General features: G+C 35.4%; 1 protein-coding gene across 1 annotated transcript in view; it reads right to left on the bottom strand.

Moving 5' to 3' along the window:
- Positions 1-15,310, bottom strand: part of LOC113951738 (contactin-associated protein-like 4) — a 198,394-nt gene that overhangs the window by 61,808 nt on the left and 121,276 nt on the right. The window contains exons 4-6 of the mRNA XM_027653107.1: positions 6,693-6,840; positions 1,974-2,177; positions 1,626-1,810 (exon numbers count right to left, since the gene is read on the bottom strand). Coding sequence (XP_027508908.1) covers positions 1,626-1,810; positions 1,974-2,177; positions 6,693-6,840 — 537 coding nt within the window. The remainder of the gene's footprint in view (positions 1-1,625; positions 1,811-1,973; positions 2,178-6,692; positions 6,841-15,310) is intronic.

Here is a 15,310-nt window from a genome sequence, read left to right as displayed (position 1 = left end):
GTCTCTTAACAGTGGCTTAGATCAGTTTTCAGGGTCCACTGTAGCTGTAAAACCCAGGAGAAGAAGGACAAGGCCAAGAATATGCAGACTGTGCAGAACAGTGTGAAAATTATCAACAACTTTAGGAAATTTGAGCCCGACTTCTCCATCATCATAAAACTATCATAATAGGCAACAAGAGTGCACCAAATTAAATTATTCAAGGGCACATTCAAAACAAATAAAAGGAGGTGCTTTTTCCCCTTTCAAAATACCTTGGTAGTTCCTTGGTATGGTGCTGTAGGAATACTTAGTTTCAGAAAGAGACAGGAAGATTTAATAAAAATCCATTGAGAGCTAATAAATTCAAGCACATCCCTCTGTCTAAGGAAGTCCCTGAGGCAGAAGCTGTTAGAAAGCAGTAAATTATTTCAGAAAAGCATTGCCACGAGAGTGACCTCAGGTATGTTTCTACTCTTGAGTACCACCAGAAACAGGATACCAGTGTGAGTGAACTTTTGAGCTCACTCATTTTAAAGCTATTCCAGGTAGCATTGTATGAAAAGTCAGTTTAACTATGTATTTTCTAATTTTGAAATTTTACTTATTTTTAAAAATATTTTTACCAAAAAAGCCCCAAAATCAAATATATCATACATTAAGTTATTAAATTTAGAAACTCTTATAGTCAGAGAAGCAATTCTAAATGCAGTATTTTGTTCTTTTTTGAAAGTTTTAATACTTTCTTTTTACTTGTGTTATTAACACATACTTCAAACTCCAGCATGTAGAAGAGAGGAAAATTTAATTCACAATATGGATTGATTTAGTAAAATATATCCATTTGCCAACCAGTTATTTTATTTTTTAATTGGTATGATCCTCCAAACTTTGATATTGTGATTTACATTAAGAAATTCTAAGCAGATATTTTTGAAAGGAGACACTGCAGACATGGAACAGCATGAAATCTTCCTCTAAACTGCTTAAAAAATGGAATGAGTACAATAAAGTCTGCAGGTTCCAGACACTCTACTCTGTCTCTCATTCTCTCATCCAACAAACAGGATAAGGGCAAACATAAAACAGCCAGTCATCATATTACAACTGTGAAATATTGATGTTTTTAACAATAGGTGGGAAGATTTCACAGCAAATTACATCTACTCTTTTTCAGGAATATACCATTTGTTTAAGCAAGACTTTTTCACAGTATATTTTTCAGATCTAACAGGGATTTAAGTCTTAATATAAACATTTCTAAGATGGTTTTATGCTGACTCATTGTAATTTTCATCAAGCTTTATATTAATAGCATTATTATTAATAAAATAATAACATTGATTTGTGTCTCCTTCATTATGTTTATAATGAATTAACTATTTATCACATTGGCAACTCTACTGAAACAAAGATATTAAAATAATGAATTCTGAGATGAAAAAGATGGTCTTTTGAAAATATTGAGTTGCTAGTCTAGTGGAGGATTAGTACTCTAAGAAATCTCTTTTTCTTTGATTCATTCCTTTAGGTGACAGAAAATCCCTAAAGCCTACAAACCTCCTAAGTTCTGTCTCCTTTACCTGTTTCACTTCATCTGCATAACAAAGGTAATAAATGTAATAAAGAAAAGGTAATTTTCACACCTCATAATCAAGGTCCAAAGAACTGAATTCTCCTTTTGCATGAAAATGATGAATGTGTTTATCCACTGTAAAGTTTACTTGATTGTTAAAATGCTCAATGAGAACAGAATGCCAATGTTGATCATCCAAAAGGCTACCCAGGGTAATATTAATTTGGGCATCAGAAGGATGAGTTTTAGTATCACCTTGAAGGAAGAAAAATAGAAACTATTAATTTCATTCAAAAATATAATGATTCAAATGCATACCACTAATTCATGATATTCTAAAATCCACTTAACAGCTTAAAAGTTGTAGTTAAATAACAACTAATAACTATGTTAGACTTTATGAAACTGTAGCTATTACCTAAATTAATGAGTAGGAACAGTTTCCCTTTAGTTAATTCGAGGGTGATGTGGTCTCCATTTTTTCCTTCTCTGTGGAGGAGAATTCCATCACTTTGCATTGTCTTAAACTTCAGAGAAATCACATCTTTCAGTGCATTCGTGAGTTTTTGATTTAATGTGTAAATGAGACAACTTTTCCCATCAAAGCCAACCACCTCAGACCCTAGAAGCAAAGAAATGAAAGATAATGTATAATGCTGTGTCTAAAAGAAACAGTTGCACTTTACTTCAATACGATGTGAAGTCCCTCCACTGACACCTCGAGAGCCACCTGTGCCCAATAAATTGTAGGGAAGGGAAAGGGCCAAATGGTTTTATCCCAATTATATAAAAGAGCATTTGTCAAAAATCAGTACATGTGGAACGAGACTCACACAAAAGAACTGGTAACATCATAAAAAGCTCATAGAGCATTCACAGTTCATATGGAAAGAAGAAAAAGGTAATTACCCTTGAAAAATACATTTGTGAAATGGATGAAGTTGTAAAGGACTCTCAGTAAAATATGAAGTTATTTTTCAACTGACTGGTTGACTTCTTGCAAGTCAAGGGAAACCCATTATCTATTTATATCACATATATTATATTTATGTAACTTCACTAAAAATATTTCTTTGTATTGTCAGCATGGAAATGAACTGAATTCAAATTAATTATAGTACTTAAAGTTAGTAATTTATATTCAATTTTCAAATACCTCCTGTCAAGTGAATGCAGCTATGTTTTTAAATATGGTTTCTTTATTTTCCTTCATATCTTGATAATGAAGAATTCATTTACCAAATACACAATGAATAAATATGACATCCTACCTAAATATGAGTCCTAGATTGACTATTCTACTTAATTATGTTACTGAATGAATGTGGACAATAAAAACTTTAATTAATGTTAAATTAAAATAATGAATGTGAAGTAGAATAGCTTCAATAAAGACTTCAATAAGACAACTTGATAATTGTTGTTTATCAAACTATCTAACCTGATATATTCTTAGTAGGCACTGATAACAGTAGAATTTTTTTTGATTGAGAACATATGGGCAAATAACATTTTCCTCTCCTATTTGTCAACTACTCACAGCTTCTACTAATTGCTGGACTTCAACATTCCTCTGCATGGGTTTTCTGTACTCTATTGTTGTAAATAAGAAAAATAAATCAGGCTGTTTTACTTTGTGTACACTCAGCTTTTGTTTTCACCATTTATAATTTGTCTTTCTCAAATTAATGTAACGTAAATCCTTAGTATACTGTGAAAATAACTTTGGAAATCATGGAATGCCTCTGAGAACCTGGAAATTCTGTAATCCCTCTCATATGCCATAGGACCAAGAGTCCTAGTGACCCTGAGAAAAAAATTTTAGTTGAAATACCTTTTTTTGGAAAACTACTTGATTGTTTTTTTTTTTTTAATATTTAAATCAATTGAAAATAACGCTAATGCTCTATAGAAAAAAAAAAACACCCCAAACTTAAAACAATGCAAACTGTTTGGCCATTATTCCAGTTATGAAGAGAATATGAAGTCCTTTCTCTGACTGATGTAACTGTGCCATCGTTTTTAAGCGTTTCAGCCAGGAAGGGAATTCTCGAAAAGCCTCAATACAATTAAGTGTTAGAGAACAGTGGAAGAGGGTTTGTGTATCACATTAGCCACAGCGCTTGTTGTTAGGTGAGCACCACATCTAACAGTTCTCAATGTGCAGTCTGCATTTAGTTTCCAGTTATCTTTCTTCTACAATTTTATACATTTGCCATTTTCGCATTGAAACTCATCTTTCTGCATTATGAAGAAAAACAACAAACCAACCAAACTAAAAACCAAAAATGTTTTGTTTGTTTGTTTGTTTGTTTGTTTGTTTGTTTTTAGACTACTGGTTTTCAGAGGATGAAATGAAAGTGTTGTAATGAAAGGAGAAAAGAGTAAGCCAAAGACATTCCTAATATCCTTTTTTTAGTGTCAGGCCATAGATTGTGTTTTATGTGGCTTTATTGTCACAATCTGACATTTCAGGAACAAGACACAGGGAATGTCTGTAGAGATTCATCATTCTTTTTCGCACACAGTAAAGAGGAAGAACTATCAGGCAGAGATGGATTTTGGGGTGGGGTTCAACACAGAGTGTTTGCGGTGTAGTCAAGGTACAAGCAGATTTTATCAGTCCACGTGAAGTAAGGTAGAACACCTGGAGGTATAAAACATCATTCTTTCTTTTTTACATGAAAAAGACTGTAGAATGGGAGTAAAAAAATAATGGAAGGCCTTGTCTGGACGCATGTTTTACGAACACTTAAAAATTTTATCTAAACAGAGGAGTTGTGTATAAAAAAAAAGGAAAAAAAGAAACAAAACTCACAATAATCTGCTTTATCCCGTAGACATGTACCATGAATGTTATCAAGCCTCACTGAGAGTGTAATTAAAGGGGAAACAAAATTTCTGAGGATACTAGGCTGGATTATTCAGAGCAGGTAGTTGACTGGAAGGCAGCAGGGCAGCAAACTGTAGGCAGTGCCAACATTTGTCCTTAAAGTATTACTTCCCTAAGATGGTAATGACTTCTTTAGGATGTAGCAGTCATGCATTTTTTTCATATCACTTTATGGAATAGTGAGATCAACTTCCTATATTCTAGTAAGTTTAGTTTTAGTTGTGTGTGCAGTTTGCAACAGAAAAGACTGAGGGAAGAAATTAGTGCTTTTGCACTTGAATACAGAACATAGTTCACATGCTTGGTGGTAAACGAAAAGAGAGTTTTTTACTCTTACAATATAACACCAAGTGAGAGCTCCCTAAATGGAAAGATGAGAAAATGGGAAATGTAGAAGTGTGAATCAAAATTAAGGAAGGAATTATAGGTATTTCTGTTGTTCTTTATTTGCTGGTTCCTCCTAGAAAAGTAGCCATTCAGAAAGAGACAGGCATAATTACTGTAGCAATAACTACATGTCCTAATTGTGCCTGATAAACGGAGAAAAGGACTGGAGAGAAAGAATTAATGTTTTAACTTTTTAAATATATTTAAATTTAAATATATTTTAGAACTATAAGACTATAATCACTTGATTTGTCTTCACCAGCAACCACTGAATTGAACTGAAAAGCACATGGTAATTTTAGATGTTCAAAATTAATATTAGAAATGATAAGAAGTCTGCAATTCACTTGGAATGAAAACATTTATACATAGGAAAAATAAGCACTTCTAGAACAGGCAACATCACTAATTCAGAGAAAATCTTAACCAGCTTAAAAAAAAGTTTACATTATTTTTAACACCATCGTGTTCTTTACGTCCAAGTTATAGTGAATAATGGATGAAGTAAATATTCATTTTAAACTCATCCTAATCTTAGAAGATAACTATAATTGATTTGATTCTAGAAGCTACTTATAGGACGGATCCTGTACCAAAGAAATAAAACACTGAGATATATAAAATCTTTCTCAAAGATAGGTAATGACCACATAAAAATATTTTAACTTATTTTAACTGCTTATTCTGTGTGGGGTTTTGTTTTTTTTTTTTTTTTTTTAGTTACATGAACATATTTTGTCCTGTGGTCTTGACCACATTTCTCAGTCACATTAAGTTGTTCCAGGAATCATAAGTCATGTCCCCAGTCCCCAGGTAGATGTCACTGAGGAATTTTGTTTGAGCACTTCTACTGGCATGAGGAAACTGTTTTCTGGGATGGGAAAGTTTACCTAAATTCTGCACTGAACTATTCTCCTGCATCCAGATTGAAATTTTCAATATCCTTAGTTCGTGGTCTTTTATTGGGTTTACAAAGTCAAGTTTAAGGTAGAAAGCCCAGAGATGTGTTTTGCTGATGTTCACTTTAAGTCAGATACTAATGAATAGAAATAGAAAACAGATATATGGAGAGCATTCAGAAGAGATCAACCATTAAAAGCATACCTTAATTATACAAGTTGAAAAAAAAAAATCCTACAAATAACAACATATCAAAAATGCAAAAAAACCCCAAAAACAATTAAAGAGATTACTTAAAATAAATGTTTTTTCCATCATGGAGAAAAGATCTGGAGAATAAAAAGTAGCAGTCAACTTACTAAAAGGACTTTTTTTAAAAGTCCAGGTATGAAAAATTATAACAGGAGGACATCAGTAAGATTTACACTGTCCAGCAGATCAATAAAACCATAACAATTGTCTTCCAAAGGCTTATATCAGTTATTAATAGCAGAAAAATAATTCTAAAAGTATCCCTTAAATATATATGAACTTTGAAGAATCCATCGTTGTGTATTTGTGGGTCTGTCTAACTGTACTTTTATTGGCTCATGACCAAGACCATATATATTTAAAACTGTAAACATTTTCCATATTTTGTCCTTCAGATAGAAATTACACCATGTTCAGATGGAGTAAGACAATCTTTAAGACTATTTAAAAAAAAAAAAGAGTCTGCATTAAATCATTGATTGGATTATTGTCCACACCATTCATTCCAACAGAGAAAGAACTGGAAAATAAGCATTATATAATCTACAGCTAATGCAGAAATTATAAAGTCTGCACACAAATTTATCGAATCAGTTTTACTCCAGATTAAATTCAAGTTTAGAAATCTACTTTCAGGCATGATTTAGGTGGCAAAATACAATGATGAGGATTCATTTCCCTCAGCTGACTCAGAAATAAACTTACTGTACGTGCATCCGTACACCTCGATGCGCATCCCGATCCTGCCGTTGGGATTCCAGTCCAGCGGCACAAAACGAAGGAATCGGGCTTTAATGGAATGCTGGAGCTTATAGTACACAACACTGTCTGCATTGGTGTTCCCAGAAAAGGCCTGGAAGAAAATGAAAAAGGGATCAGCCACATCCACAGCAAACACAGCGACACGTGGAAGTATCGCTGAGATTTTTGTTTTATACCCTCGTCTGGCAAACAGTTGAGCACAGGAATGAAATGCAATTATCAGTGAATTCCATTGGAAAAACTGATGAATCAATCTTGACTATTTGTCCGGATGAGGTGTTAACTCACCTGTGTGTTTAGCACTGACATCAGACTCAACAAAATATTACCTTTCAAAGGTTAACCTACCTGTCAAAAATGTGTAGAATATCCTGACTACTGGAGAGCAGCCAGGTAGGAAGGGAACTGGGAGTGGGGATGGACAGGAAGCTGAACAAGAGCCAGAGTGTACCCAGGTGGCCAAGAAGGCCAATGGATCCTGGCCTGGATCAGGAACAGTGTGGCCAACAGGTCCAGGGAAGTGATTCTTGCCCTGGACTCACCCTGGAGTGCTGTGTCCAGTTCTGGGCCCTCAGCTCAGGAAGGACATTGAGGGGCTGGAGCAGGTCCAGAGCAGAGCAACGAGGCTGGGGAAGGGACTGGAGCACAAGTGCTGTGAGGAGAGGCTGAGGGAGCTGGGGCTGTTCAGCCTGGAGAAGAGGAGGCTCAGGGGAGACCTCCTCACTCTGCAACTCCCTGACAGGAGGGGGGAGCCGGGGCGGGGTTGTTCTCTTTTCCCAGGCAACTCTCAGCAAGACAAGAGGACTCCATCTTCGGCTGTGCCAGGGGAGGTTTAGGTTGGATATCAGAAAGAATTTCTTTCCAGAGAGGGTGCTCAGCCATTGGAATGGGCTGCCCAGGGAAGTGGTGGATTCTCCGTCCCTGGAGGTTTTTAAGCTGAGACTGGATGTGGCATCAGTGCCATGGTCTGGGAACCACAGCGGGGTTGGATCAAGGGTTGGACTTGATGATCTCGGAGGTCACTTCCAACCCAGCTGATTCTGTGATTCTATGATTTCAGTGTATGGTTCCATCTAACATTTTTCATAACAAAACAGGGCGATCTCTATGAATTCCTTTTACTGAGAGGTTAGACTAGTTTCACTGCAAGCCTGTGTTTTAGGTGCATATTATGCTGTATTTAAAAAGGTCTTCTGGCAGACCATGGTAATAAAAGACTCTGGTTTCCAACTAAAGAATCCAGAGTGTTATAAAAGGAATTTTAATTGAGTGTCCTGTTCAATCAAGAAGATTCTGTATTTCAATTTTTTTCCCAGGTGAAGGATTGAAAAGTAAACTTTTCTTTTTTTAGCAGTATTTAACTGATAAACTACTTCCCTGTTTTGTTACATAAAGAAAACAATGAAACAAAGGTAAAGAAAAAAGTAAGAACTGTAATCATGAACTTTAACATCCTAAAGACTGGAGAATATATTCTGATTTTACTGTGCTGTGTGGTGATAGTTTGTCATCGCCTGCTTATGGTATATGAAGCAGAAAGAGATTTCGGATCTAAATACCTGACAAATTAGACAGAAATAGCTCTCTGAAATATTTATATGAGCAGTATTAAAAAAATTACACATTTCTGGATGCATGGACAGTGCTGTTGCCATAGCTGAAAGTCACACACATTTCAACTGCAGAAGTATATAGAAACCAACATTTTTAGCTATGCAGCTTCCCTTTCTATAAGTTTTTGAAGCAGAGGTGAGCTTTGTTGCATTAATTATTTACCTTCCTATATGCAAATCTTTGCGCTTTCCCTCCCCTGTAGTAGTACAATTTCAATAAATTCTAGTCTCTGAATTTACTCTTACTGTGAGCAAATGAAGTGCTCAATTAAGATTTTTTACCAAATCATTTTTGGAGAGCGGCCACCTCATAGAAATTAATTTAAATTTGAATACAGAATGTATATTGCCTGATTTTTTTACTGTAGGGTATACTTAAAACATGTGTTTTTAATTTAAAATTAGGTTTGGGGCTTCAGTAATAACTTAAAAGTACTTCAAACTACTCCTTTAACCATTCAGAATGGCTAGTTTAGAAATCAATATTTTTAAGCTGTCATTTTCCAGAGCTTTTATCTGTTTAAAAGTACATTTTAGAGTGTATCAATTGTGTTGAGTATTAAATGGGTCTTTTTTGCTTGATTTGAAACACTCTAAAGGTTAAAATATATAGTTTAGGGCTTTTTCAGTTTTAATCCTTTTCAAAAGAAAGAGGACAAAATCAGACAGCTTTTCCTCCAGACTACAGTACTGAAGGCATGCCCAAAACCTATGAAAGTAGCTTGTAGGCTTTTTAGAGAATTAGATTCAATGTGACAGACAGTCCTGTCTTTACAGCAGAACACAATTACTGTTTCATGGTCCAACCCAATGATCTTTTAAACACAGAATTATGACCACATAATGAGCTGCTTTCCTCCCACCCCTGCCTTCTTCAGACTGTTCAGATCACTTCATTCGTGTACCAAACCATGTAAAGGGAACATACCATTATTTTAGATTATGCAGAGTCTTCACAACCTACCCAGGCATCTCCTGGTTAAAAAGATGCAATGTTAAAATGACTGTTACACATAATAAACACTGTCTGCAGAAGTATTATTAGCGTTGTAAAGTAACCCCTCCAATATAACTGCTTGTTGAGTCTTAGTTGATACTCTTACAGGTACTGCTTTTCAGTAGCATGATGACATACCATCTTTCTCAATGAATGCAGTTTTTAAAACATATATTGCAGTTTAAACAACAGCAGGATAGATATATCTAAGGGGATAACTGCCCACAGCCTATTTTATTCCATGGGCTGTACTGAAGCCTGAACTGGGAGCCTATTCTCAAACTTCTTTTAATCCTCCTACTCAATTACTAACACAGCAATTTCTTTGCCTCAAGCTACTTTAACCTTGTTTTGAATACAAAATTACTCAGTTCATTATGGTGTCAGAAATCATGAATGTGCTTTGGACTGCATTGGTAAAGCTAAGTCCTGCCTGTAGAAGGGCACTAGCAAGCTCAGAATGACTGTGAAGTTAAGCACACATCAAGATAACGTAAAAAAAGTTCTTTGTTTCCTTGTCCAACCTCTATCTAGAAAGCAAATGTGGTTTTAGACCAGGGATAATACAGGCACCTTGTCCAAAACTTCCTCAGCCAGTCAAAAAAGCTCCCAGAAATGAAGCTGTGTATGACCTGTATTTTAGATAATCGAGAGGACATAATGCTTATTTACAAATGCAACTTTTACTGTATGATATAGTATATACACACTATATATAGTGAAACATGTTACAAGGCTAAATAATGCCTTGCAATTGTGCAATGTAAAACCATGCACAATGGTTTTACGTATGTAGTGTGCTCACTATAATAAGTGTAATATTTATTACAATTATTACTTAACAATATATATATAAATAAAAATAAATATGCAACTTTTCATTTAATGTTTAAGGACAAGAACTGGAACGGGACCCAGTCTGAATAATTTTGTCAGAAGAGAAGTTTAACAGTGAGATACTGGTTTACCCCAAGAAGGGTCTGACATCATAATGTGGTTTATGAATTCCAGTACCAACACCAGAAAAAACAGCTGAAAAAATCCACGGGAACCAGCAGTTCTTTGTATAAAATTCTTGTTGCATGATGATGGTTATGTTTTAGAAACACCTGTACGAGTCCTTCTCCTCATGACACACCAACATTGCTATTGGCATTCAGGAGTCATCAAGAGGGAAACAGAACCCCCAGTGGGTTACTGGTAATTTGATTACCTTAGAGCATCATTGAAACTACCATAATAATGCTGAAGGATTAACTCATCTTGAGCTCTTCTGAGAATTAAGAGAGTTCAAAGTAAATTATTTTCTCCCATTACCTCCAAGTGATATCCAAGTTCATAGAGCAGTTTAATTATTTACACCTCAGTAACAAAAGGAGTGCCTATTCCAGATAACTTAGTGCACAGTACAATGAGCATCAATTAACATGTCTTCTGAACAAGATTCCAAACTTTCAGACTCTTCCTTCTTATCCTATTACCACTGTGGTGAGTCATGATTAGTCTTTTGAAGCTGCTCCTGAAAGTCAACAGGTTTGAACTCTTCCGTTAAAGTGAAAAAATGAGTGTGAGAATCCTTCATTCTGTCCAGAAAACACCGTAACCAGACAACTGACTTCTTTCCTAGATATCCAGATTAGAATTATGGCCAGGACAAAATGATCACAGAGATTAAATGAACAGATTGTTATGGCTTCATTGTCATGAATAAAAAAATTATGCAATAGCTGACAGATCTGTTTCCTGTACTAACATTGGCATCCTAGTGAGAAGCCCAGTACCATAAGTTATTCATCATAGTTTTCACTATATCTTGCCTCTGAATTGTTCAAAGATACACTTGAACTACACTGGAATTGTCTTCAATTGATCCAAACACAGAGCAGTTGCACATATTCATAATTTTGACTGATCACAATGTCTTTTGTAAAAAAGAACAGTATATATTTATGGCAACATGACTAATACAGACCAGATAGACAGATAAAAAAACTTGACAGAAAACAGTCATAAATTCTCGTTGCAGTCAATGACCACCACTTTCAACGTCTAAATCCCCACTACTGTACTTCAATCTTCCATCAATGTCACTCAGAAATGGGATAGAGGGGTAAATTGTACCAATGTTCTTTCAGTTTATTTCTTTCTGGTATTTATTCACATTTGATGACTTATTCATTGGAATATTATGCCATGATTCTTTCTCTTTTTTGCTTTTCACTTTGTGAGTGGAAAATTAGCATGGCTTTACATGAGAGAGCAGCTCCAGAATTAGGACATGAAGAGAGGATGAGAATGCACTTACCAGTTAATATATAAAAGGTGACAGCTGACATTTGTGAATGGACTCCAGAAATTCTTTCTGCCTTTCAGTTTTGTGTGGTTTTGTTTGTTGGTTTGGTTTGGTTTGGTTTTTGTTGTTGTTGTTTGGTTTTGTTTGTTTGTTTTAATTTTATTTTTGCTTTGGTGGTTTTGGTTTCTTTTTGTTTAATTTCTCTTTTTTTTCTTTTTTAAAAACAAAATTTGAAACCATTTACTTTCACATTATTATGGGTGAAGATTTCAATATCTAAAATTAAGCTAACAGAGAAAGGTTGTAGGGTTTGTTACAATAATTACAGTTGGACACAGCAATGCAGGGGTGTGTAAAAGGGTATGAACAGCTATTTCTAGCCTGTAGATTTTTACCAACAGTTAGCCATGCTCCTTTGGAAATGTGGTTAACAAAACATGTTTTCTTTCTCTTTCTTTCTTTCTTTTTTTTTTTTCCTGTGTTCAGCATGAAATGAAAAATACTTAATTTTCTAGATACCATGGTAGAGGGACTAATGTATGCAATAAAAGTACCTTAATGCAAACCACCAGCCACACCAGCTATTTTGAATTCTTCCACCTACCTTATTTTCTTTCATTCATTCACACGTAGTAAAAAATTTTATGTGAAGTAACTTGTGGCCATTGGAGGGAGCCCTTGTATTGACACAACTGGGCACAACACTGAGGTCTCCTACTTCTCCCTTAAAATATTATCATAACAATCCTTCTTTATAAATTCCCAATATGTAATTATGAATCTACTATGCTTTATTTGTTAATACCTATGCACACATACCTCAGAGATCCTCCTCAAAACTGAAAATGTGACTGTGTTTTATAACAGTATTACTGGAATTCTAAATAACTTTTATCTTCAACAGCTTTCAAAGATTAACTAACTCATTATCTGAAATGAATATACATATACTTTTTAATATATGGAATTGTAGTCAATGGATTTCGATTCTGATATTCTAAAGGTAACTCTAATGATCTCTGAAGGTAAGAACCAAAGTATTTTCAGAAGTAATATGATTATTTATTTTCCCCTTTTTTTTTCTTTTTATGAATCCATTTGAAACAATCTGTAAAATATGGCTACACTGAATTTTTAGTCTGGTCTAATGGGCCTTTCCACTTTCAAATCTATTTGAAGTTTAACAACTACTGTTCTGGGTAAAGGAATATTTTTACTAATGGCATTTATTCCTGAGAGTGAAATCAAATTTACTTAGAAATAATAGACTACATAAGTGCTATGAAATGTTTTTAGAGAGCAGTAACATATTTAACCTGTTTATTCCATGTATTTACTTGTTAAACTCGTAAAATTGGGGGCAGTGGTATATTTCTCATTATGCAAAATTTAGGTAGGAATCAGGATTCACTGTTGTGTTTTCACAACACGACATAATCCAGAGACTACCACAAAGATAATTCTGTTGATTTATAACTAAAATACCTATAATACAACAGCAGTGCATGAAATCCACTGAAATGTCAAAACAGTACATGGGAATCCTGTTTGCTCAAAGCAGTATGAAAAAAGCTGTTTTAATATTCTAGTATAAATTTCCCTTTCCTACAATTTCACACCTTGCTCTGAAATGAAACCAAATGACCAAAAAGAAAGGAAGGAAACCTCATTAACTGTGCCACACAGAAATGGCAGAGCAAATGCTTTGTAGTTCTTATGTCCTGAGGGTCATAAACAATAAAAGAGTTCAATAAAACGACTTACTACTAAATTATTTTGGTGGTTTTTCATATGTGAAGTCTCATGATTTCTATCTTTCGAGAAATTTCTGTCTGTGAATTCTTTTCTAACTCACCACTGTGGACTTAGAGTGGTGTACAACACACCCAGTGAACACAACAAAAATCAGTTCCTTAGGTTGCTACAACTACCATATTAAACATTCACCCATCCCAGCAAAAACCTCAGTGGAAAGACTTCACTTTTGTTTTTATATAGTGCTTTCCAGTCTGGTTATCAGAAGACCTTTTAAAAGCGATCAGCTTCTACGTTTTTAGCTTTGCTCAGATGAAAGGTACCATGCAATGAAAACCCAGAGAAACTCACTGACGAAACTAAACTTTTCAAATATGCTTTCAAATACATTTAAAAACTTTCAACTACCAGGTGAAAGCACTTCAATCTGCTGTTCCTAAGCAAAGTGGTTGAGAGTTTAATAAAAAACATCACAAAGACTAGCTAAAATTTCAACATAATTTTGATTATGAACCTTCTCATATACGTAGACCACTTGCATGTTCCTGTTGCAGTAACTATCTCACCTCCACTAGCAAATGGCTTTTCCTTTCTCAAACCCAAGCTATTAAAACAGATATTGTATCCAGATCACTACAGGCTGCTGCAGAATATAAAGATTTAATGACACCACAGCAGACTCTTGGGTTGAGCTAATAAGAGCTCTCAGTTTTAGTCCAAATCTAATAGTAAAGCAAACAGAGTTAGGATGATGGTCAGTGCTATTGTAAATGCCAACCACATTCCATCTTGAAGAATGAATGGAGAAAAAAATAGTGTAACCACTTATAAATATTATGATGAAAACTAGATTGGTCCCTTTTATTTTGCCCTAGGCTTCAGAAACTGAAACCATTAAAATAATAACTAGTCTGATAGAAAAGCTAGGCAGAACAATGAGGCTCTAAGAATTTTTTGTATATTAATACTAATTCTGCACAAAATCTTAGCAAAAATATTGGGCAAAGGTATATCAAGATTGCGTTCAGCAGTTATCAGGGACTAGAAAAAACGCATCACAATATTTCCTGTTATTCATCATGGCTGGGCTTTGAGAACGAAGATTTGGGAAGGGCTCTACCCACGTTTGTTACAAACACACCGGGGGCTAAAAAGTCCAATACGAGACAGACACGTCTGACTGCAAAAGGCACAACAGAAAGACTCCTGAGGTGGTAAATTCTGCAAGACACGATTCTTTCTGCGCTGTCTTTTCTCCTCCAGGGTGATCCTGCTGTGTTCTCAAAGGCATCAGCAGCGTTATAGATGGTGTGTCTGCAGACCTCCCAGTTGGAGGCCAGAGTAGACCAGTTCTGGTGATCAATATGGCCAAGGCTGAGATGTTGTTTCAGGGAGTCCTTGTATCTCCTCTTTAGGGCTCCTCTCTTGCAGCAACCGGTGGCAAGTTCACCATAAAGCATGACCTCGCTGATCAGGACGATATCTACATTTGATATCATACTGATGGAAGCCTTTTCAATCTAAGGTGACTGAAGGTCCACACTAAGACCTTAAACCATCTTGTCCAGGAGCTGCTTTATGCTGATGACGCCGCCCTTGTCGCCCACACAGAAGCAGCTCTGCAGCGTTTAACATCCTGCTTTGCAGACACTGCTGAGCTCTTTGGGCTGGAAGTCAGCTGAAAGAAGACACAAGTTCTCTATCAACCTGCACCTCAGGAAGTCCCCCATCATCCTCATATCACCATTGGCCAATCAGAGCTCAAATCAGTCCAGCAGTTTAATTACCTGGGCAGCCTCATCTCCTCGGATGGGAAGATTGATGGAGAGACAGACAACAGGTTAGCAAAGGCATACAGTGCCTTTGGAAAGCTTCATAAAAGAGTTTGGTGAAATAAACACCT

Source organism: Corapipo altera, unplaced genomic scaffold, assembly GCF_003945725.1.
Source record: "Corapipo altera isolate COAL_440 unplaced genomic scaffold, ASM394572v1 61305, whole genome shotgun sequence".
In the NCBI taxonomy this organism is placed as follows: Eukaryota; Metazoa; Chordata; class Aves; order Passeriformes; family Pipridae; genus Corapipo; species Corapipo altera.
This window is presented reverse-complemented; position numbering and strand designations above follow the sequence as displayed.